The sequence below is a fragment of the Heterodontus francisci genome, chromosome 25 (genome assembly GCF_036365525.1).
Source record: "Heterodontus francisci isolate sHetFra1 chromosome 25, sHetFra1.hap1, whole genome shotgun sequence".
Classification (NCBI taxonomy): Eukaryota; Metazoa; Chordata; class Chondrichthyes; order Heterodontiformes; family Heterodontidae; genus Heterodontus; species Heterodontus francisci.
In genome coordinates, this window is record NC_090395.1 from 59,058,197 (window position 1) to 59,083,951 (window position 25,755).

The 25,755-nt window shown below is 42.0% G+C and overlaps 1 protein-coding gene across 1 annotated transcript in view; it reads left to right on the forward strand.

Moving 5' to 3' along the window:
• The window catches only part of LOC137383898 (uncharacterized), a 71,901-nt gene that overhangs the window by 34,944 nt on the left and 11,202 nt on the right, over nucleotides 1–25,755 (forward strand). The window contains exons 2-3 of the mRNA XM_068057274.1: nucleotides 7,211–7,323; nucleotides 23,233–23,326. Coding sequence (XP_067913375.1) covers nucleotides 7,211–7,323; nucleotides 23,233–23,326 — 207 coding nt within the window. The remainder of the gene's footprint in view (nucleotides 1–7,210; nucleotides 7,324–23,232; nucleotides 23,327–25,755) is intronic.

Consider the following 25,755-nt stretch of genomic DNA (forward strand, 5'->3'; position numbering starts at 1 on the left):
CTACAGAAATATGCCAAATATTTCAGAGTTGCAAATGAAGCTGGTGTTTGAGATTTGCATATGAGTTTGTATTGTGCAGTTTCAGTTGAAGATTGGAAGTAACACAAAGATATTATCTGTAAGTTACCTTCTGAACTTTTTGGCGTCCACCTTTTTAGATTGCAACTGGAGCTTCCTTAATTCTTCAGATACTTGCTTGCCTCTCTTCTTGTTGCTCTATTATGAAATCCCTCCTGGCTAAGCTCTCCACACTCTGAATTCCCCTACACACCCTTCTAGGTTATGCAGCCGTCAAGTTCCATGGTGCAACTTGCACCCCAATCAGACTCAATTCGCCACAAGACCATCTTGCTGATTTAACTTTAGTCTTTATTAAGTGTGTAGGATTCTGTTATCATTGAGTCTCTTCTGCAACAATGGCTTTCTTGACCATTTGTATGTGTTTTGGTTCTCTCCTTGCAAAAACGCACTTCTGAATTTTTCACTCCAGTTCTTAGAAGTCCCATTCTTTTCCTAACTTCTCTTGGAGCCATTGCTAGTGATTGTGCTTTTCCTGTGTGGCGTAATCTACCTTGTCACTCCAGTGCCATACAGATGGATGATGCATTGTCAGTGATGCTGTCTTTCAGATGGGCTGTTGAATCAAGGCCTTGTCCGCTCAGACCTAAAAGATCCACATAATAATAAAAGCAAAATACTGCAGATGCTGGAAATCTGAAATAAAAACAAGAAATGCTGGAACCACTCAGCAGGTCTGGCAGCATCTGTGGAAAGAGAAGCAGAGTTAACGTTTCGGGTCAGTGACCCTTATTATAAAAGATCCACAAACCTTTTTGAAGAAGAGCAGTGTATTCTTCCATTGTCCTAACCAACATTCCATTCCTTAACTCCAGTCTAACAAAACACCTGACCAGTTCACAGGCTTCCTGTACTTTGCCCACCTTCATATCTGGTATCACATCTGAATTTGGATTCTCATGGTTTTTAGCTTCATTAGTTTTTCACATTGGACCTTATCAAATGTCTTTTATAAATCTAATTCGACCTTATCATGGTGAATTTCACACTGCACTCTATTGATAATGTCCTAATGTCCTCAAAGTAGTTAAGAAAGCTTTTTGTTGTTGGACTTCTTTCTGTGTAGGTACTTCTGCAGCCTACCCTTTAGAATATGTCCAGTATGTTCCCTGGTGTAGCTGTCAGCTGGTAGTTGCCTAGATTCAGTTTGCCTTCCTTTTGAATATATGTATCACATTTATCATTTCCAGTCCTTGTACCTCACTAGCACCGAGTGACTCAAGGATGTTCAGTGCTGCATAAATCTCTCTTCTCATTGTGCCCAGCACCATAATATATACCAACAGATCCTATGGTTTTATTTGTCTGTAACTCGACCTGTAATTCTATCTTACGGCTGCAAATATTATCTGGATACTTGAAGAAGAGGCTCCAATGTGATTTGGACAAGTTGGGTGAGTGGGCAAATACATGGCAGATGCAGAATAATGTGGATAAATGTGAGGTTATCCGCTTTGGTTGTAAAAACAGTAAGGCAGATTGTTATCTGAATGGTGATAAATTGGGAAAGGGGAAGGTGCAATGAGACCTGGTGTCCTTGTACACCAATCGCTGAAAGCAAGCATTCAGGTGCAGCAAGCAGTTAGGAAGGCGAATGGTATGTTGGCCTTCATTGCAAGAGGATTTCAGTACAGGAGCAAGTATGTCTTACTGCAGTTATACAGGGCCTTGGTGAGACCACATCTGGAGTATTGTGTGCAGTTTTGGGTCTCCTTATCTGAGGAAGGATGTTCTTGCCTTGGAGGGGGTGCAAAGAAGATTTACTAGGCTGATTCCTGGGATGACAGGATTGACATATGAGGAGAGATTGGGTCGACTGGGCCTATATTCACTAGAGTTTAGAAGAATGAGAGGGGATCACGTAGAAACCTATAAAATTCTAACAGGACTAGAAGGGCTAGATGCAGGGAGGATGTTTCCGATGGCTGGGGAGTCCAGAACCAGGGGTCACAGTCTCAGGATACGGGGTATGCCATTTAGAACCTAGATGAGGAGAAATTTCTTCACTCAGAGGGTAGTGAACCTGTGGAATTCTCCACCGCAGAAGACAGTGGAGGCCAAGTTATAAATATATTCAAGAAGGAGATAGATATATTTCTTAATGCCAAAGGGATATGGGGAGAAAGTGGGAACAGGGTACTGAATTAGACGATCAGCCATGATTTTTTTAGAATGGCGGAGCTGGCCCGAAGGGCCGAATGGCCTACTCCTCCTACTTTCTATGTTTCTATGACAATTGGATGTTGTATTTGTGTTATCCTGTTTTGTGAACCCCTTTTCATGTAAATATTCATGTAGTATTTTGAAATTTTTCTCCTCATGCTTTCTTCTTCTACTTCTCTTTCAGTATTTTAATGTCTGCTCTAACTACTCTTTGCTGTTATGATGTAAATACTTTATTATTGGCTATTTAGGTAGTCCCAGTTTCAGGGCCCATTTTGCATTTCTATAGGGGGTAAATAACTTTTCAACTATTTGTTCATACCCCTCCCCACACAAAAATGGGATTAGAATAGATAGGTGCTTGATGGCCGGCACAGACACAGTAGGCCGAAGGTCCTGTTTTAAAGCTGTGCAAAGGAAACCTGATCCGAGCCCGAATGCCGGACCCGGAGGTCCGACCCGACCTGACTGGAACCCAACACATGTCGTCGGGACCCGTTGGGATCGGGTCAGGTGGCAGACCTTTACATCAGTATATGGGTAAAGGCCTGCTACCTGACCTGACCCTGATGGAATCCGACGACGTGTCGGGTGCAGGTTGGGTCGGGCTTCCGGGTCCGGCATTCGGACTCTGATCGGTATTCCTTTGCACACGTTTAGCCTGTTTCTGTGCTGTATAATTCTATGACTGTATAACACCCAAACTCACTCACTCACCTCTTTTAAGACTTAGGAAATGCTGTGGTTCTAAATTACTTACCATGCTTAGGTGGAGTCATGATGGGACCTAGGCAGGCTGTTGGATGGAGCTCACTAACTGCAGAATGAAGCTACTCAGGGAGAGAGCACAGACAGACACACCTCTTCTAAATGTAAGCGCTCCTCATATTAATGGGGAGGCAATGCATAGTGGCATTGGCACTGGACTAGTAATCCAGAGATCCAGGCTAATGCTCTGGGGTCATGGGTTCGAATCCCATACAGCAGATGGTGAAATTTTAATCCAATGAATAAAAATCTGGAATTAAAGAGCTAGTCTAATGGTGACCATGAAACTATCGTGGATTGTTGTAAAAACCCATCTGGTTCATTAATGTCCTTTAGGGAAGGAAATCTGCCATCCTTGCCTAGTCTGGCTTACATGTGACTCCAGACCCACAAGAAGGTTGACTTTTAAATACCCTCTGAAATGGCCTAGCAAGCCACTCAGTTAGGGCAATTAGGGATGGGCAATAAATGGTAGCCTAGCCAGTGACGCTCACATCCCATGAATGAAGAAAAAAAATTAGATAATCAGAGAACAATAGCAGACGAGCACTATGACCCTTAGTCCGTGTGATGTTGTCATGTTCTAAACTGAGCATGTCATCAGCTGGTGGAAGGCAAGCCCTGTTCATGCTTTTCTGATACTTGACGCAGCACTGTCCTGTCGTGCAACATTATACTATGCAGAGGGGAGAGTGACCTAGGGACAATCGTGGCTCAGCGGGTAGTACTCTTTCTTCTGAGTCAGAAGGTTATGGGTTCAAGTTATTGATCTAGATTGTAAATAATTGAGGCCCCAGCACTGATCTCTGTGGCAGCCCACTAATTACAGCTTGCCAACCTGAAAACAACACTCTCTGTGCCTACTCTCTGTTTCCTGTTAGCTAACCAATCCTCTATCAATGCCAATATGTTGCCCCCTACACCATGGGCTCTTATTTTGTTTAGTAACCTTTGATGTGGCACCTTGTCAAATGCCTTCTGGAAATCCAAATTGACCATATCCACAGGTTCCCCTTTATCCACGTTGTTTGTTACTTTCTCAAAGAACACTAATAATGTCAAACACTATCTCCCTTTCACAAAACCATGTTGACTCTGCCTGATTGCACTGAGATTTTCTAAATGACCTGCGGTATTCTCCTTAGTAATATATTCCACCATTTTCCCTATGACAGATGTTAAGCTAACTGGCCTGTAGTTTACTGCTTTCTGTCTTCCTCCTTTCTTGAATAGCAGCGTTACATTTGCTATTTTCCAATCTGATGGGACTTTTTCAGAATCTAGGGAATTTTGGAAAATTAAAACCAATGCATCCATTATCTCCGCAGCCACTTCTTTTAAGACCCTAGGATGATGTCCATCAGGACTTGGATGAAGGGACAGAATGTATGGTTGCTAAATTTGCTGATGACACAAAGATAGGAGAGTAAGTTGTGAATAGGACATGAGTCTGCAAAGGGATATAGATAGGTTAAGTGAGTGGGCCGATTTGGCAGATGGAATATAATGTGGGAAAGTGTGAACTTGTCCACTTTGGCTGGAAAAGCAGAAAAGTAATATTATTTAATGGAGAGAGATTGCAGAACTCTCAGATCTGGGTGTCCTAGTATACGAAACAGAAAAAAAAGTATGCAGGTACGGCAAGTGATTAAGAAGGCAAATGTAGTGTTGTTGGTTATTGCAAGCGAAATGTAATATAAAAGTAGGGATGTTTTGCTATAGTTTTGCAGGGCATTGGTGAGACCACGTCTAGAGTATTGTGTACAGTTTTGGTCTCCTTACTTAAGAAAGGATGTAATTGCATTGGAAGCAGTTCAAGGAAGGTTCACTTGACTGATCCTTAGTGTTACGACCAGATGAGAAAGAGGTCTAGGGGTTCCTTTTCAGCCTTCACCTGGTCTTACCGTAACAGGGTTTAATTTTAAACATACCATGTTTTTAGCTCCCCCTTGGCGAATCCTTGTTCACCACTTTCCAATTATAAAAAAAAACAGCACAAACAGGCTTTCTTAGTTTAAAGAAGAAAAGTTGAAATTTATTAAACTTAAACTCTAAATCGGTTAACGCCTACGGATACACGACGCGCCCTACGCTAGCATGCATACGCGATTCACATATGCAGATAGAAACAGAAAAGAGCAGAAGAAAAATAAAGTGGAAAAGATTGAGGCAATATCTGAAGGGTTGTTGTTACAGTTCTTTGAGCTCACTGTAGAGTCCTTAATTGTAGGTAGTTTTGCTTTTCGTTGGGGCCCAGTATTCTTCTTAAACCTTGTTCACTGTAGGAAACTTTTCTCGCTTGGTGTTCATGTGTCTTCAGTGGATTCAGAGGCTTGTGAGAGAGAGAGATCTTCTCAGTCCGGGAGCAAACAGACACACTGCCCAAACTGTTTGCACAAATTCACAAAACGCTAGTTGCCCAGCAGGTTAGTCATGTGACTAGCTGGTTTGACCATGCCCGTTTGTGTATTCGGCCATCTTAGCAGTCAACCTGGAATGCAAGCTCCCCCACATTCAACGTCTGGTGATCAAAAGTCCATTGTGGGTTGAATGTGTCAGGGAATGGCTGCTTTTTCCTTCCAAACACTGTCAGGTAATATGCACATGTCTTTTCCAGCCATGGCTGATCTGTTTAACAAGTCTTCTTCACTCCAGTAACAGTTTAAAATCAATGTGCCTCATTCTTGGCAGGTGGGGGCCTAGCATGACGCTGGGATGAGAGGGTTATCTTATGAGGAAAGGTTGAACAGGTTGGGTCTGTATTCATTGGATTTTAGAAGGATGAGAGGTGATCTTATTGGAAAATAAAAGATGCTGAGGGGACTTGACAGGGTGGATGTTGAAAAGATGTTTCCCCTTGTGGAGGAGTCTAGAACAAGGGGGCACAGTTTAAAAATAAAGGGTCTCCCACTTAAGACAGATGAGGCAAATTTTTTTCTCCGAGGGTTGTGAGTCTGTGGAACTCTCTTCCCCTGAGAGCAGTGGAGGCAGGGTCATTGAATGTTTTTAAGGCAGAGGTAGACAGATTCTTGACAAACAAGGGAGTCAAAGGATATCGGGCGTAGTTAGGAAAGTGTGGTTGAGTCCACAAACAGATCATCCATGATCTTATAGAACGGTGGAGAAGGCTTGAGGGGCCGAATGGCCTACTCCTAGTTTGTATGTATGTATGTCCAACTCCAGGAGACTTGAGCAAAAATCTAGGCTGATACTCCAGTGCAGTAACTGTGCTGGGATGTCAAACTGAAGCTCCATTTGTCCTGATCAGGTAGATGTAAAAGGTCCCATGGCACTATTTTGAAGAAGAGTAGAGGATTAACCTCTGGTGTCCTGGTCAATATTTATCCCCAAATCAACATCAGTAAAACAGATCATCTAGTCTTATCATATTGCTGTTTGTGGGAGCTTGTTGTACGCAAATTGTCTGCTGCATTTCCTATAGTACAACAGTGACTACACTACAAAAGTAGTTAATTGGCTGTAAAGCACTTTGGGATGTCCTGAGGTCATGAAAGGTGCTATATAAATGCAAGTCTTTCTTTTAATCATCCATGATTAATAGTTAAATTTATATGTGTGGGAGACAGAAGTGTAATATCATTATCCTTGGGATGGGTAGACATTCTGATAACCAGCTACCTGTAGAAGTTGCAGACAGTATTTGAATTTTTCATAATATTTACGTAGGGAGCTAGAAGACGATAGCGGCAAACATCAGAAGGAAATTGGTGATGTAGGGAGATGGCTAAATAGAAGATAATGCACTGGAAATTGTTACAGTAAGGTCTAATTCAAATCCACTTCTGTTTGAAGGTGTGTTTATATTTTATATGTGTGTATATATATATATATATATATTATACATAAAAATTTATGTTTCACTCAAATTTATGAATGAGTGTCAATCACAACTCTGGAAACGTGTTAGTATTCCTTAATTACTCTTTTGTTTATTTGCAGACTTACTGCTAGATTATTTGGTATGATTCAGGATGTCGAATTGTCTGAGAGATCTTAATCTTACCTTCACTATCCCCATCTGCCCTGGTGCAATGGATTGTTGCAGCAGACAGTAGTGGGCCATATTCCTCATACCTGTGATTACCTACAAATAGAGCTACTGTTGTTTGCCAGCCTGTCTATAGGTACTTCTCCAGTGACATTGCATTAATTGAGTTTTGACATCTGTGTTTGCTTACAGACAAACTAAATGAGATTCTAGCAGCTACTACATCCAACAAAGGAGCAATGAATACAGTTATGGATTCTGGAACTGCCAAAGTGAAACAGCGGCCAACAGTCAAGCTTGCCATTGTAATGTTGGATTTCAGTTCCTTTTTTTACAATGCTTCAGTGTTAAATCAAAATATATCTTTTATTGTCAAAAAAAACATCTGTGTCAGCTCACTACCACGTGGCTCCGTGGGCCTGAACCGATTAATGTTTTACTTCAATAAAACTAGGTGACTGGTATCAAATTCCTGTTGCTAATAGTCTTTTAGATTTTGCACAAATGAAAATATGGGTACAGTTTTTATTACAAATGTTTGGCACTAAAGATGTATTGCCAGACTCTACCAATTAATAGTTCCTCAGACTTTGCTGAAAAAGAAGTAAAATCAGTTGCACTGTACTGTAACCTCATTTTGGGACCCTGCAACACTTGTTTCTGCTGCTTTAGGTTGTTCATATGCACCAAAATGCCTCCTGAACTGTGCAAAAAAAATTCCAAACTTATTTTCAATGGTTTCCAGTAGTTGAACTGGAATAGTATTCAAGACATCAGTCAATGTGCAGGTCAAATTTAAAAATTTTTAATACGGGTTCCACCGCTTTAATATGCAATGTGCCAGATTTTGCAGTAGAAATAACGGTGATGGCTAATGGCACTCACTGTTATATATGTGGAACTCAGACAGCAACTACCAGTGATCGCATGCATGCAGTTAAATGAGGAAATCAGAAAGTTGCTGTCAGACATGCCCTGCTCCTCCAAAAGCTGCATGGTAATGGTATGTTACTGTCTGACTCACCATTCAAACACATTTGGACAGCATTAAGTTGCTGTAGTTAACTGATGGTTGGTTGGCATCCTTCCATTTACAAAAGATGAAGGGCATGCAGCAAATAATCCATTTAGGTGAGGTGTCCTTTCTTCGTGCACCTTGGCTGATGGCTGTGAAGGCTGATCCTTGAGAGGTAGGTTCTGCCACAAGTTTGTGAAGCTGCCAAGTGACGCTGTGAGTTGTTGCTTTCGGGGCTTGGTGCCTGTTGCCAAGCTGCTGTAGCAACTGGTCATTGTGCACACCATGTTAAATTCCAGAAAGCTTGTTGTGGAAGGATAATGCTGGAGCCTATCTTTAATCAGTTTCACATTCCTTGTATAGAGTAAAAGGATTACAAACATGTAGTTCCTCACTCAAAACTTTCCCCAGTCTCAGTAAGTGTCTCCTTTATAAGTGCTCATGTAAGACCCCAATTAACACCCTCCACCTGCATATAATCAAACAATTTTTACACAATTAACAGATTCCTTTCTTTTATAATCAAACTTAGATTAACATACTCCAACAACATTTCAAAATAAATTCCATATCCGGTATATAGTATTACATTGCGAGATGCCTTTCCTCTAGCATTCCATAAAGGGAAACTTTCTAGCATCTTCATGATACCAATAAAACATGGCAGGATCTGCTTTTAGTTGAACGCAGCCAATTTAGAGCAAAACAGATCTCACCGAGGAATACCACGCATCATTAAAGTCATTGACGCATTTGTTCAGTATCCATAGTTTTCCTTCTGCATCTGCTACCTCTTTAGTTGCTTTCAGAAACAATTCTGTCTGAAAAGTATTACCCTGCAGAAATGTGGCTTTTATGTCAATGGATCTACATTCCCATAAATATGTGGCCAAAAGAGCTAAAAAGATTTTCAAGATTGCGTTTCCACTCTAAAATCGGTATCACCCAGTCGCTCTTCAAAACCCCTCACAGCTAGCCTCGCTTTAGCCTTATAAGTCCCATCGGGAAGGACTTTTTCAGTACAAATCCATTTATGTGACGAGGCCAGCTGTTCCCTATCTGGTACCTCAGAATAAACACCAAACTCTCTCCAACTCTCTAATTCCTTATGTTTTGCTTATAATTAGTTTCTCCTCGTTTATTGGCAGCCACTAAAACTTCACGGTCATGTGGACTTCTGCTTCTAGTCCTATTCAGAGACTGCTCTCTAGCCTTCGTTTCATTATGGAATCTGTTCAAACTATGGCCTCTTAGCAGTTTGATGTCTTTCGAGTCTGCTGCTATAAGATCTCCATGCATTATCGAAGACTCTTTCTCCAGTATGTGATCGCTTCCTGACCCGCTATCAAAACTTGCACTCTGCTTTCTTACCCTCCAATCTTTCTCCCCATTCTGCCGGTCCATAGCTGTGGCTTCTTGGCCATCATCTTGAACATTCAACCAATATTTAAACTTGCCAGTAGATTTTCTGGTACGTCCCACAATTGTTGCATCCCTCCATTTATTAGACCCCTTTGGAATATATGTTACTCGAGAACCTACTCGGGGCAATTGTCCTTTGGCTGTAATATCTCTTTCTTGAGTATCATGGTCGCTCACATTATTATTCAACCCTTGATCTGCCTCATTCTGTTCCTCAGGACCTTCATCACAAAACACATGGGGCTGAATTTTACAAGTGCGCCCCAGTTTGCAGCGGCGCGCTCAAACGGTGGCATGCATCCCGCGCAGATGCGCCGTCCCTGAGCCCCCATGATATTATGCGGGGTGGAGCGGCCGCCCCCAGTGAGGTAGAGGGGGGACCGGCAACACCGTCCGGCGCCACCGCACAGGTGCTGGTGCCATTTTTAAAGGGCTTTAAGCCCTTACAATTAATTTTAATTTTTAAAGGTGTATCATTATAAATTTTTATTAAATGAACATTTTGTAATGGCCCTTCCCCAATGCCCCCCCACCCCCACCCCACAATGGTCATTTAATTGCCTGGGATAACAAAAACATGCCTTTTTCCCTACTCGACCTTTACCCCCCAACCTTCAAACTTTTGCCCTTCAACCCCTTCCTACCATCCCCACATCCAATCAAGATAATTTTTCCCTGCTCCCCCACCCCTCCCACCCTGAAACTTTTATTCCTCCCCCTCCCCACCAGGTTCTCGCCTCAGAACTCTGTATGGAGTTCCAAAGGTGACAAAGCACAAACGGCTGCCATAACATCGGCGTGGGACGGTCGCCGCCTGCAGCTAAGTTTATTTACATATTAATTATTAATATTCATTTGCATATGCTGATGAAGGGCCCAGCGCCAGACGGCGTGGGGGCTGCACAGAGGTCCCTCCGCTGCCGGTAATATGCGGCGGGTCCTTCTCGACATCATGGGTCGAGGTGGGCCTCTCCCCGCAGAAGTTTACCAGCCCCTGCGCCACAACCTGTGGCATTGAGAAGGGCCAGTAAAATTCAGCCCATGATCATTTGAGGTGCAAGGTGCCTCGTTTCCCTCTATCAGATGTGCAGATTCTGAGATTTTGTAATCAACTCCAATTAATCATGAGGAATGAACCCCAATAGTTTGATTTCCATGGTTGATAACTACCGTCTTACCATCACAACCTATTACCTTACCAGGGCCCTTAAATTCCCCATGACCCTCTCTTTTGTAATGCACCAAATCTCCTGAATTAAATTCCACCTCAGATGGCCTTATACAATGCCTCAGAGTTCTCCAAGTTTTTCTCAGAGACCTCAGCCTTTGAATAAAGCCTGTTTCCCTGCATCTAAAGCATTCAAATGTGCAGAAGAAAATGGAACTAATTGTAGTACTTTCTAGAGCAGGACTGTCACACAGTACAGCAGGCAATTTGAGATTCTGCCCATAGACCAATTGATGTGGACTATTTCCCCTAACGATCTGAAGCCAATTCTTTACATGAACCACCCATGCCAGGGCATTAGTCAACTTGCAGTTTGCTTGATCAGCTAAGATTTTATGCAGCATTACATCAGTCACCACGTGTTTCCTTTCACAAAGCTCATTGCTGAAATGACTTTCAGCTGCAGTAATTCATAACGATAATGTTCATGTTTTCACTTATGTCTCTGAACTAGTCATTTGCAAATTTCCCTCCATTATCAGGTAGAAACTTAGCTGGTGCCCCAAGTCCCAGTCCCTATACATTTCTCCATGATTTTATCTATAATCACCCTTTTTTGTCCCTGCTATTTATTGTTGTAGAAAGACTAAATGTAGTTGCTAGAGCTATAAAATGTAAAATGAAAATATTCTTGTCTTTGTCCCATATCTTTAAATCCATGGCAACTACCTCGTGCCAATGGAAGGCTGACAATAGGACGTGATGGTGTCTTCCGATACTTTATACAGATTTCACACTTCACTAATCTCTTCTATTATCCTCCTATGCTGTTCTTCAATCATACCTGCATCATTTAGCAGGATTTTTAAACTTTGACGAGAAGGGTGAGCACATTGCCTGTGTAACTTTAAGACAATTTGCTTTTTATCTCTCTGATTCTTATCACTTGCTGCCATTAATACTACTTTAACACTCTGAGTAGAAACATCAAGTTTTGTCTCTGACTGGGTAAACTGAAAATTCGCTGACTTTCCAAAAACAATTGCCTTATCGTGTGCCATATCAAGTTTCATTTGTGCCTTTTTCATTGACGGTTTACTCAACAAGTAACGTTATCTCACTAGAGACTACATCAGTACTGATAAAGTGGCTTACTCCAGCTATTTTTACAAGGAATTAATACTGTCTTCAGTGACTTCAATGTGTTGATATCACTAAACCTCAAGCTGGTAGTGCTTTTACACTCCTTAACCTTGTGTCGATCCTCAATGCTGTATGAACGCAGATTGTAACCAGTCAGTTCCACATCCTGTCAATGCGCAAGCATGATCTAATACAGCACAGTTGAATAAATCTGCAACTAAAACATTCATCACAGGACTAAATCTCCCTGTGACTAGTACAATTCATTCAGATTCATCAGTATTTTACTCTTCTTCCTCAGAATTCTCTTTATCATGTGTTATTTCAAGGACTCTGCCCCTCCACTTAGGGCAGTTCATTGCATAATGATATTTTGAATCATACCTGAAGCACTGATTTAACTGTTCTTAAGTATTCCTGAGATTCTTTCGCCTATTATTGCTGTTCCGATTAGGTCTTCTGCTGTAATAGTCATACCTGCTAAAGGTGCTTTCATCCTCATTCCTCCTGTCTTTAACTCTTCATTTGTACTTTATGCCTGTGTCCATTATCTGGACCATTTCGAAATCCAGCAAACATTGAGTCTTCCATTCTTTGTGTCACTGCTGAATGCCTTGTTTGTTCTATCAGGGCTGCAAGAAATGACTGTGGCTCTAGCAATTTCTTTAAGGCAGCAGACATCTGATCTAACAGGGAGTCTTTTTCCAAGAACTGAACCCCAACTAGAACCAGGGGCTTGTCCATATGTGACACCCTAGCGCAATCTAGCAATTTAAATGCTAGCACTGAACCAGGGATCTCCAAATTGAATTTCCTCAATCTGCTGTACAGTCTGTTTAAAGTCCATGATATATTTCTCCATTTAATAATCATCTGTTTTCAAAATCTATCAAAGTCTGACCATGCCTCATACACATTCAATAGGTCATCTATCTTGTAAACTTCATCCATGAATTCAAACAAACTCCAACCCTCCTTCAGTATTCAACTGACAAGCATCCAGTTCACAAAACACTTTACTTTTGATAGGAAGTGACAATGCCAAGGCCATACCTTGTTTCCCCTTTGGCAGGGATGTAATCCGTGTCCACATATCCACTTCATTTTTCCACTGGTCATATGGTTCAGACTCTGAGAGCATCAGAGGGTAATCATACCCTGACAATTTACACTTGCTTTCTGCCATATTTTCCAAAATGGCCAGTGAAAATTTAGTTTAATATGCAAAATAAAATTCCTAGTTTCCAACCTTCAGCTTTAGGCAAACATCCTCTGCTATCATGTAAATTTCCAGAAAGCTGGAGCCTATCTTTACTCAGTTTCACTTTTATTATGCAGAGTAAAAGGATTACAAACGTGTAGCTCCTCGCTCAAAAACTTCCCCAATTTCAGTAAGTGTCTCCTTTTAAGTGCTCAAGTAAGACCCCAATTAACACCCTCCACCTGCATATAATTAAACAGTTAGAACCATAGAAAAGTTACAGCAGAGAAGGAGGCCTGTCAGCCCATCGTGTCAGCACCGGCTGAAAATACTAGCCGCCCAATCTAATCCTACCTTCCAGCACCTGGACCATAGACTTGCAGGTTACAGCACTTCAGGTGCATGTCCAGGTACCTTTTAAATGAGTTGAGGGTTTCTGCCCCCACCACCGATCCAGGCAGTGAATTCCAAACACCCTCCACCCTCTGGGTGAAAAAGTTTTTCCTCATATCCCTCATAGGCCCCTCATAATTTTGTCCACCTCAATTAAGTTGCTCCTCAGCCTTCTCTTTTCTGAGGAAAACAACTCTAGCCTATCCAATCTTTCCTCATAGCTGCAACTTTCAAACCCTGGCAACATTCTTGTAAATCTCCTCAGTACTCTCTCCAGAGCAATTATGTCCTTCCTGTAGTGTGGTGACCAGAACTGTACACAATACTCCAGCTGTGGTCTAACCAGCATTTTATACAGTTCCAGCATTACATCCCTGCTTTTGTATTCTATACCTCGGCCAGTAAAGGAAAGCATTCCATATGCCTTCTTCACCACTCTACCTGTCCTGTCACCTTCGGGACCTGTGGCTATGCACTCCAAGGTCTCTCAATATCGTCCCATTTATTGTGTATTCCCTTGCTTTGTTTGCCCTCCCGAAATGCATTACTTCACACTTCTCTGGATTGAATTCCATTTGCCATTTTTCCACCCAATCAGCCAAACCATTGATATCATTCTAAAGTCTACAGCTATCCTCTTCACTATCAACTACACAGACAATTTTTGTGTCATCAGCAAATTTCCCAATCAGGCCTCCCACATTTAAGTCCAAATCATTAATATACACCACAAATAGCAAAGGACCCAACACTGAGCCCTGTGGAATGCCACTGAAAACCACTTTCCATTCGCAAAAATATCAGTTGACCATTACCCTTTGTTTCCTGTCGCTGAGCCAGTTCTGGATCCAACTTGCCACATTCCCTTGTATCCGATGGGCTTTCATTTTTCTGGCCAGTCTGCCATGTGGGCCCTTGTCAAATGCCTTACTAAAATCCATCCCTTAGCAAATCCATGCTGACTATCCCTGATTAATCAGTGCTTTTCTAAGTGGCAGTTTATTCTGCCTGTCAGAATTGATTCTAATAATTTACCCACCACTGACGTCAGACTGACTGGCCTATAATTCTTTGGCCTATCCCTCGCACCCTTTGTAAACAATGGTACAATGTTCGCAGACCTCCAATCCTCTGGTACCTAGCCTGTATCTAGTAAGGATTTGAAAATAATCCTCAGAACATCTGCTATTTCCTCCCTGGCATCCTTTAACAACCTGGGATACAATCCATTCGGCCCTGGCAATTTATCCACTTTCAAGGTTGTCACACCCACTAGTACTACTTCTCTCATTATGCTTATTGTATCTAATATTTCACACTTCTCTTTTACTACAATGTCTGCCTTCACAAAGGAGTGGGATGATGCAGGGACAAAGTACTCATGAAGAACCCTGCCCACATCTTCTGCATCCATGCATAAGTTACCTTGTACATCTCTGATAGGCCCAACCCTTTCCTTAGTTATCCCCTTGCTCTTAATGTACTGATAAAACATCTTTGGGTTTTTCTTGATTTTACCTGCCAATAATTTTTCATGTCCTCTCTTTGCTTTCCTAATTTCCTTTTCTACTTCACCCTTGCACTTTCTATTCTCCTCTAGGCTTTCTAAAGCATTAAGTTTTTTGTGATCATCATAAGCTTTCTTTTTCAGCTTTATCTTGCCCTGTATGCCTCTAGATAATCAGGAGGCTCTAGATTTGGCCGTACCACCCTTTTTCTTTCTGGGGACATGCTTACACTATGCCTGTAGTATCTCGCTTTGAATGCCTCCCACTGGTTTGCCACTGATTTTCCTTCAAGTAGCTGTATCCAATCCACTTTTGCCAGATCACCTCTCAGCTTTGTAAAATTTGCCTTCCCCAATTTAGAACTTTTACTCCTGTTTTATCTTTGTCCTTTTCCATGATTATACCAAAACTAACTATATGGTCATGATCTCCAAAATGGTCACCCACTGCTACTTCATCCAGCTTCATTATCAAAAACAATCTAGAATTGTGCTCCCTCTCATTGGGCTTGTTACGTGCTGGCTAAAAAATTTCTCTTGAATGCAATTCAAGAATTTTGTGTCCTCTGTGCCCTTCCCACTGTTTGTATCCCAGTTGATATTAGGGTAGTTGAAATCCCCAACTATTATTGCCCTATAGTTTTTGCACTTAGAAATTTGCCCACATATTTGTTCTTCTATCTCCCTCTCACTATTTGGGGGTCTGTAGTACACTCCTAGTAGTGTGGCTGCCCCCTTTTTATTTCTGAGCTCAACCCATATGGTCTCATTTGATGATTCATTTAGCATATTATCCCTCCTCACTGTTGTAATTGATTCCTTAACCAATAATGTTACACCCCCTCCTTTTTATCCCCCTCTCTATTCCACCTGAAAACTCTATATCCAGGGATCTTGAGCTGCATTCTTGCCTCTCTTTAAGCCAAGGTTCCATTATAGCAACGATATAGAATGCCCTCGGCTCATTGGTTTTATTTGCTATACTCCTTGTATTTTAATAAATACCTTTCAACGCTGCCAAACTCCTGTGCTGCACACCTTTTAACCTTTGCTGCATCTGTCTTTGAGTCACTCACTAATTTTATTGATACACAGTTAACGCACCAGTCCACAGGATGCGTCGTCATTTCCCTCTTTTGCCAGCTAGTGACTCCCAAGTGTGATAGTCGGCATTTAGGGCCTTCATGTCACACAAGCATCCTTGAAGGGGAGTTTTGGGCACCTGGCCCTGGCTACCTTACAACACAGAATGTCCTTGGGCATGTGACTGTCTTACATCCTGTGGACGTATCTGAACCACCGAAATTGCCTCTGTTTGATTAGTGCCAATGCACTTGGGAGCTTTGCCTTTGAGAGGACTGCTGCATTTGTTGTTTTGGCCTGCTAGGATGTATCCATAATGTGCAGCAGACAGAGAAGATGGAAATTATTGAGCTGCTTTCCCTGGTCGCTGTAAGTCACCCATGATTCAAAGCCATACAGCAAGGTGCTGAGAACACAGGCCTTATAAACCATCAGCTTGTTCCTAAGGGTCAGCTTAAGCCCTCTGCATGTATCTCACTCTGCATCAAGGGACTGATTGTCACCAGATAGATATGAACTAAATTCGCCAAACAACCTGCTGGCACAGAAAATTAACTTTTACAAATGTGGAGGCTGATTCCTTCAGATTTGAATCATTGTTGCAGAGGTAAAAAAGATATAAGAAAACAAATACTTTTTTAAACTGCACTTTCTGTTTCTTTTATCTCTCTCAATCCCACCTTTTCTCCCTCCTTCACTTTCTGTACTGATTTGACATTGAATTCAATATTCTAACTGACGTTTCCTGGTTCACACTGCATTGATCATTAATGGTTCTTTAATATGATGGGTTAAGGAGATACAGTCACTTTCCCTATTTGCTTGGCTCCCAGATGTTCTGTAGAGGGCATTGTGCTTTTTAGCTCTCTAATTCACAACAAGTTGCAGTGGAAAATTCTCATGGAAAGCCTATGTGCAAGTGTACTGAACATCTGGCCTTTCAGTTGTAGCTTGTGGTGGTAAATGAGGTTTCACAGAAAATTAGTAGGCATTTGGTTATATGGAAAACAAATTGCATTATTGAGAGCTTCTTTTATATCATAAATTGTTTCTTTATGTAGCCCAAATGTATTAGAGAAGTGAGTAGTGAAAAGTTACTGAATAAATAGAGGTATTCAGAATTATGAAGGGCTTTGATAAGGTGTCATGCAGGACCCCACCCACCAAGAATGAGGCACATTAATTTTGCCACATGGACATTAAATTTTAAAATTGTTGCTGGGAAAAAAGAAGGCCTATTACAAGGGGTTGCCAAGCCCCTGACTGGAAAGACATTTTATGCATACGAGCAGACAGTGTTGGAACAAAGGAACCAGTCCCTGCTCTCCAATACACAAAAGAGACCTGGTCTAACCATGTCAGTCACGTGAGCACCTGCTGGCCAACTAGGGGAGTTTTAAATTGGATAAACAGTGTTTGAAGGCAGAAAGCTCTTTGCTCTTGGACTGAGAACATCTCTCTCCTGTCTGCACTCATCTCGTTCTCAGCAGCTTTGGATACAACCAAAGACATGAACCCCAAGAGAGAAAAGTCTCCAAGAGGTGAACAAGGTTTAAGAAGAATACTAGGCCCCAATGAAAAGCAAGATCTACCTACAAGCAAGAACTACAGTGAGCTCAAAGCACTGTGTCAAAAACCCCTCTTCAGAGATTGCCCCAAACCTCTGCGCTATTTTTCTTCTGCTCTTTTCTGTCTCTATTTGCATGTGCTTATCGTGTATGCGTGTTAGCGTGCCGTGTGTTCCTGTAGGTGTTAACCGATTTAGAGTTTAAGTTTTAATAAATTTCACTTTTCTTCTTTAAACCTAAGAAAGCCTGTTTGTGCTCATTTCTTTGCCTTATAATTGGAAAGCAGTGAACAAGGATTCAGCAAGGAAGAGCTCAAAACACAGTATGTTTAAAGAAAACAATAAGACCAGGTGAAGGCTAAAAGGGACACCTAGACACCTTTCTCACCTGATCATGACAGAAATTTAGGTGCTAGCGTCAGGGATTTTACCCACAGACAAACAAGAGAAATTGGAAGTGGGAAGCCAAATTGTTCCCAATAAAAAAAAAAGCAAGATTAATATATGTTTTCTTGTGGTTGTGTGTGTTTGAATACTAACATGTTTGCAACTGAAGCAAGTAGCTCTCCAAGCCAGGGTGGAGTAACTTGGGATGTTAAAAGCACTGTCAATGGAGGGGTTGAGAAAAATGTCTGAGCAGTGTGGTATCACTGTACGTGGCAAGGCTAGGAAGCCTGAACTCCTAAGGCTACTGGCCAACCATTTTTCCCTTGAATCTGAAGAAGCAGTGTTAGAAGTAGACCCAGACAGGGTACTGCTAGCAAAGATACAATTGGAACAAAGGAAACTTATATTACAAGACAGGGAAAGAGAGAGAGTGACAGGAGAGGGAGAAAGAAAGAGCCTTCCAGAAGGAATATGAAGAAAATGGAAGGAAGGAGAGACGCAGGAGAGAGAAAGAAGCTTCCAGAAAGAATGCAAAGAAAGGGAGTTGAAGCTGCTTGAATTAACTAGGCGGCAACAGAGTAACCCCAGTGACAGCATAGCCAATTTGGAGGAGGAGAATTCCGGGCTGGGTACAAAATTGCTAAAACTCGCTCAATTAATTCCAAAATTCAGTGAAGAAGATGTGAAAGTGTTTTTTTGTGTCTTTTGAGAAACTGGCAGCAAAAATGGCCAGCTGAGACCTGGTCTCTTTTAATACAAAGCAAGCTAACTGGAAAAACCCATGAAATTTATTCCTTTTTTATTTTTTTTATTTAGAGATACAGCACTGAAACAGGCCCTTCGGCCCACCGAGTCTGTGCCGACCAACAACCACCCATTTATACTAATCCTACATTAATCCCATATTCTCTACCACATCCCCACCATTCTCCTACCACCTACCTACACTAGGGGCAATTTACCATGGCCAATTTACCTATCAACCTGCAAGTCTTTTGGAGGTGGGAGGAAACCCACGCAGACACAGGGAGAACTTGCAAACTCTGCACAGGCAGTACCCAGAACTGAACCCGGGTCGCTGGAGCTGTGAGGCTGCGGTGCTAACCACTGCGCCACCCTTTTACCAGATGAGAGTTCATCAAATTATGAACTGACCAAAAATGCTATCCTCGGGGCAGATGAATTAGTACCTGAAGCCCATCACCAAATGTTTAGAACCCTCAAAAAGCAAGCTAATCAAACATATCTGGAGTTTGAAAGAAGTAAGCAGCTGGTTTTTGACCAGTGGCCGAGGGCTCTTAAAATACAGCTCAGCTATGAGACTCTCAGAGAAGTAATTCCCTGAGAGGAATTTAAAAACTCTCTCCCACTCTCAATAAAGACCCATGTCGAGGAACAGTAGCTTCAGGGAGCCTGACAAGTGGCTGTTCTAGCCGATGAGTTTGCTTTAACCTGTAAGTCGGTTTCCCAGGGGCCTAATCACCCCCACAAATCAGAAAAGGACAAAGGGTGGGAAGGTGATCTCCGACCAGGCAGTCCTGGGAGAGAAAGGAAATCAGGAGACAAAGGGGGCCCTCCAGCCAAAAAGGAAGGTGCTGTGAGCAAGAGTGAGGCCTGGAGATCTGTGTGCTTCCATTGTAATAAAGCAGGGCATTTAAAAGCTGACTGCTGGAAATTAAAGGGAAAACCGATAAGGTTAATCAGGGCACACCTGCTCAGTGAAGACGGGACCCTGATGGAAAGCACAGGAGAAGCTGTGGCTTTAACTGCAGTAAGACTGAGACCCAGGAAGCTTACTATTGCCTGTGCAGGAAAAGTTAATAGGATTTCTGAAGGTTATCAGGGTTTTGTGTCTGAAGGGAAAGTAACCCCCATAGCCCACAAGTGGGCCAAGCAAGCCCATAGTGATTCTCAGGGACACGGCCCACTAGATCCCTATTACTGGGAAAAGGCCTGACCTTTCACCCAGAGTGCAGTGAATACCAAAATGGTGGTGAATGGTATTGGAGGGCAGTGTATGCCTGTACCTGTACACCGGGTGCACTTGGAGAGCGACCTAGTTTCGGGACCGGTGATCGTAGGGATTGTCCCGAGTTTTCCTGTGGACAGTGTTGACCTGCTCCTAGGTGATCTGGCGGGGGTGAAGGTGGTAGCCCCCCAATAGTGAAAGAAAGACCGCAGGAGGTCAGAGACAGGGCAGTGGCAGGAGACGGACCCCTGCAGAGTCCCTGACTGTGTAGTGGATCAGACCATGATCAAACCAGCTCCCCCGGAGGAGACTGCATTGGCACTGCAGGCAGATGACCATGAGGTCTGCTTGTCCGAGACTTTCTTTGAAAGTTAGGAGACCCCTGGAATGAATTAAATGGATTTTCCTTAGGTGAGGCTCAGCGAGCCAACCCAGTATTATGAGAATTGGCACAGGCTGCCTGGTCTGAAAGTGAAGCAGAGGGAGTCCCTGATTGCTGTTATTTAAAGAATGAGGTACTGATGAGAAAATGGAGTTCTCCTCACAGACCTGAGAGCAAGGAATGGACAGCAGTTCACCAGTTAGTGATGCCACAGATGTAGCAGGGAGAAATATTAAGAAGGGCCCACGAGACCACAGTGGCTGTACATGCTGGTATAGGAAAGACCAAAGCCTGCATAAATCAACAATTTGACTATCTATAACTCCACAAAGATGTGGTGGAGTACTGCACGAGTTGCCACATGTGTCAGGTTGAGGGGAAACCCCAACCTACAGTGAAACCTGCACCCCTAAGTCCTGTACCAGTGTTAGGAGGACCCTCCAGCAGAGGGCTGGTGAACTGTAAGGGACTCCTGCTGAGAACAAAAGGGAACAGGCAGGTACACGGCTGGGAAAAGTTTAGAAAGAGAAGGGGAAAAAGTGGCCAAGAGGGCAGGTTAAAGGAAGTCCAGGAAGAATCCTGGATGAAAACCCTGACTGTCTAGTCAGCCAACCCTGAAAAATTTGAAGAGTTGGACCCCACATCCTCCTATGTAAATGCAGACACTAGAAGCACCCCACCAGAATTGCTAACAGCATTTACAAGAACCTGCAGAGACAAAGAAAACCTCTAGGGAGCAGAGAAACTGTGAGGGTGATGCCTCACTTGGTCGATGTGCCACAGGAGAGTGCAGTCAAGTCTGTACACATACCTGCAGGTAGGAGTGTCCCAGAGAACAAAGGGGAGATTAACAAAAAATCCTCCCCCACAGTCAGAGGAAAAGGGAACCACCTGAAGTCAAATGTCTTTGCATGACTCAGCAAAGCACTGAAGGAGAGTTGAGGATAGACCCGCCCACTACTAACTCTCCTGGGAAAAAAAAATTACCTCAACAGGTACAAAACCCTAGGCGGTCATGGCAATGGGTAAACTAAAGAAATGCTTCCCCAAAGAACCACATGGTTACTGGGATGCCAAAAAGGGGAAATTAAAACAGACCTGGCACCCAGAAAAGACAATTTCAATCAGCTTTAAGAGTTATGAATGAAAGAAATGCATATTTTTTCTTTCTGTATTTTATATTTCTCTCAAACCTTTTAATGAAATTCACCTTTTTTCAAATTGCCTTTCATTCCCCTGGGTGTGGAGGTGTCATGCAGGCCCCCAATCCACCAAGAATGAGGCACATTAATTTTGCCACATGGACATTAAATTTTAAAATTGTTGCTGGGAAGCAAAAAAGGCCTATTACAAGGGGTTGCCAAGCCCCTGACTGGAAAGACATTTTTTGCATACTAGCAGACAGTGTTGGAACAAAGGAACCAGTCCCTGCTCTCCAGTGCACAAAAGAGACCTGGTTAAACCAGTTAGTCATGTGACTTCCTGCTGGCCAACTAGGGGAGCTTTAAATTGGATAAACAGTGTTTGAAGGCAGAAAGCTCTTTTCTCTTGGACTGAGAACATCTCTCTCCTGTCTGCCCTCATCTCGCTCTCACCAGCTTTGGAAACCACTGAAGACATATGAACCCCAAGAGAGAAAAGTCTCCTACAGTGAACAAGGTTTAAGAAGAATACTGGGCCCCAATGAAAAGCAAGATCTACCTACAAGCAAGGACTACAGTGAGCTCAAAGCACTGTAACAAAAACCCCTCTTCAGAGATTGCCCCAAACCTCTGCGCTATTTTTCTTCTGCTCTTCTCTGTCTCTATTTGCATGTGCGTATCGTGTATGTGTGCTAGCGTGCAGTGTGTTCCTGTAGGTGTTAACCGATTTAGAGTTTAAGTTTTAATAAATTTCACTTTTCTTCTTTAAACCTAAGAAAGCCTGTTTGTGCTCATTTCTTTGCCTTATAATTGAAAAGCAGTGAAGAAGGATTCACCAAGGGGGAGCTCAAAACGCAGTCTGTTTAAACAAAACCCTGCTACAATAAGACCAGGTGAAGGCTAAAAGGGACCCCTAGACACCTTTCTCACCTGGTCGTAACAAAGTAAATAGGGACTAAGAAGATGACCCTTTCAGAGAACTGGCACAATGGACCAAATGGCTGCCCTCTGTTTGAAGGCACCTCATTGGATTGTGGAAAGGACTAAGAAACTGATTTGATTAATATGCATACATTTGCTACAAGTATAAATTCAAACAGATGGAGTATTATTGAAATGGATAGAAAAAAAATTCCATTGCATCATTTGCAATTTGCTTGATTTACCAACATGATCTCAGTCATATGTTTGTTCAAAGAAAAGCAATCCACTGAGGTGTCTTCAGTGTTCAAGCATGAAGCATAAATGGCAGAGGCAGCTTAAACAATCATTCACATTGCCTGTTGGTTATTTAATCACTTACACTCTTGGGATAAATTTTGTATTCAATACAAAATGTGGTCCAGTAGAATTTCTGCAGGTGTTTTCCCAGTTTCCTGCTGTAACTTTGGGAAACCCCAGAGAAATGGTGCAAATGGATGTTTATACCATTTCTCTGGAGTTGCTGCCGATCACGCATCAAAATTTTAACAGGAGTTCGGGAGAAGAGCTCAAAATCTTCTCCGTTGTAACATCTAACAGGCTTTCAGTTCACTTCACTTCAAACCCCATTTTTATGGGGCAATTTTAACCTAAACCTCCCAGCAGGATGGGATCAGATTGGCTGCCTGATTTTAATTTACATTGACTTTGTGAGCATGAATTTCGAAACTAAAAAGGGAAATACATTAAACAAAAATTAATTCCTCCTGTATTTCCATTCACCTTTAAGCTATACTGTGATTGTTGAAGGATGATGGCATTTAAGAACTTGAGCAGTTTAAAGTGAATCATGCCTGTAAGAACAATCGCTTAATGTATAAATGGAAAACAAATGAGTTACTTTTTCTTTACAGCCTTTTCAGGAACGTCCAAAGCTTGCTGTGCCAACTCCAACTCTGCCAGACCGAGCATTGTTTTCTAAGATTCCGAGAACAACAATAGTTGCAGGTATGCGTTGGGTTGAAATGTTTGGCTTTGCTGAAAGTGACTTGAATCAATCCATCATTGAGGAAAACGAGCGATGAAAAGACATTGGGCTTTTTTGAAACAATACTTTTAAAGCCAATGTAAAAAATACTGTATTATTTCCAACTCTTACATTTTCAGCAGTTACATATTGAGCTATTATTTTGGTATTATTGCAGGTGGTTTAGTACATAATGGTGTTCCCCCAACTGGTTCATATAGTTCGTCATTTCTGCTACTGGCCAGGTATCAAATTAATAAAGCATAACTTGTTGAATTGGAATATTTTAATAATTCATGCATAGGTGACTTGGAGTGGGGACATGTGGCCTGTATAAATAATTGAGAGGTACCCCATCTATTCTCCAAACATCCTTCTGATATTGTAGACTCTAAGGCGATAGAAGAGAAAACAGACCTGTGGTGTAGATTAGGGAAAAATGAAATTGAAAGTAAGCACAAATTTATCAATAATGCTATCCCAGGACCACATTTCAGGAGCCTGAAAAAAAATTACTGTGATTTTGGACAATAATAACAGTCTGGATAAGATAAGAATTTATGTGATAACTTTGTTTTTTTTTACTTCTCCTCCTCCTTTTATTCTAACAGGAAGTTTCTCTTCAGCCTTTTTATATTTTTTGATATTGTTTTCCATCTTGTTCTAGTTTGTCCCTTTACAACTTCGTGTTTTTACTATAACTTCCCAAAAGCATCTCTTGACCTCAACGTTAGGGAGGGGAATGGTAGGCTTGGAGCCTTTCCGTACTGATCACTGTGCAGGTGAAGTGTATCTCTCAGTATTGAATGATGAGGAAATGATTGGCCTCAGTTTTGATGACTCTGCAGTCAAGGCTTGAAGATTAATAATGTAGTCACTTGAGTGAGGTAGTGGAGGGTAACCAGCAAAGGAGACGTGGAAGTGAGTTAATTGGTGACAGAAATAGCCTTTTTTTGTGTACATGGTGTTTTATTCTTTTGGACAGGGTTCTGTAAAGTGCATGTGAACCCAAAGTTCTCATACTTGAAAACTAGCAATGCCCTTTTTGGCTTAAAGTAGGGAACCTTCAAATGACATTTGTGACTCCAGTGAACACTGGGGACAAGAGTCTATTGTCATTCCCTGTTGAACTAAGTTAAACATCACTAAGTACACAAAATGGGAGCTAGGCAAGACAGTTTATCAAAACATTTATTTTCACACAGCGTTTTGTGAAAGTGGAACTAATCCAACTAAATTGATTTTTGTGCTGCAAAGAAATATAATTTAAAGTACACATGATAACAAATAACTTCTTGCTCCATGATTACAGATTTGTCCAATTGCGTACAAAATGAAACAAATGCATAATGGAACTTTGTATTTTTATTTAAAAGCATTGTAAAAAAATAAAATCAAATAATCTGATTCTTGTGTGCTTTCATAATTACTGTTTGGTTTTCAAAACGATGCTAAGAAAGTTGGTTAGTCTAAACAGTTTGACACAATCAAAGTTTTATTAATGAGAAGACATAATTAAAACATTTAGAAATTGGAAGCAAATGGGATGATTTTCCTGACCCTTGACTGACCCCCCGGCACAAAGATGTTGAAAAATGGACAGAAAACCAGTTTTCTGGGTCTTCATCTTTTTCACATTATCCTGGGATTTTCATGGCTGTGTTGCATGGGGGTCAGGGGAGCAGGTGCAGAGCTTGCCTGCACGTACAGTAACTTCTGGCCCCGTGGAGCCATTTATATGAGGCAGGATGTGTATTTCCTGCTTCCCATTTCATTTTCTGGATCAATTGTTATCTGGGCACCTCAGTGCAGAGACACCCAGAAAAATCGCACTGTGGACCTGTCCCAAAACCCTTGTTGAATTGGTGGGGTCTGCTTGGGTTCCATAGACTAGACTGAAGACTGCTGGGTTGTGTTGGGAACATTAACCACCTTCTCCCTGGTACTTTTCAGTGGAATCAGAACTTTTGGCTGCCAATCCCTATCAGCAGCCAGAGGTGCCTATTTCTTAGGTCTGACAAGTAGCAATAGGTCTGCACCTATTCTGACTTTCTTGTGTCTTATATTTGACAGAAGGAACAACCAGGGATTGGCCTGGGCTGGGATTGTCCCTGGGCAATGTAAGTGGCCCTGGACAAGAAATCTCAGTGCTCCTATCCCTGGGCAGGAGCAGCAAATTTCAGGTGCTAGTGCCTGACGGGAGTAGAAGGAACAGAAATATGTCATAAAGAGAAAGAGGGGATAGACAAATTTACTGAAGACAGGAAGCCTGGCTTTAGGTCAGTCAAGAAAGCAGCTGGCTTGTCCTGCAGAATGACATTCAAGAATATTTGCGTCCTTATGTCAAGAAATTAGCCCTAGATACCGTATTATTGCGGATGTTGGAAATGCTCAGCAGATGAGGCAGCAT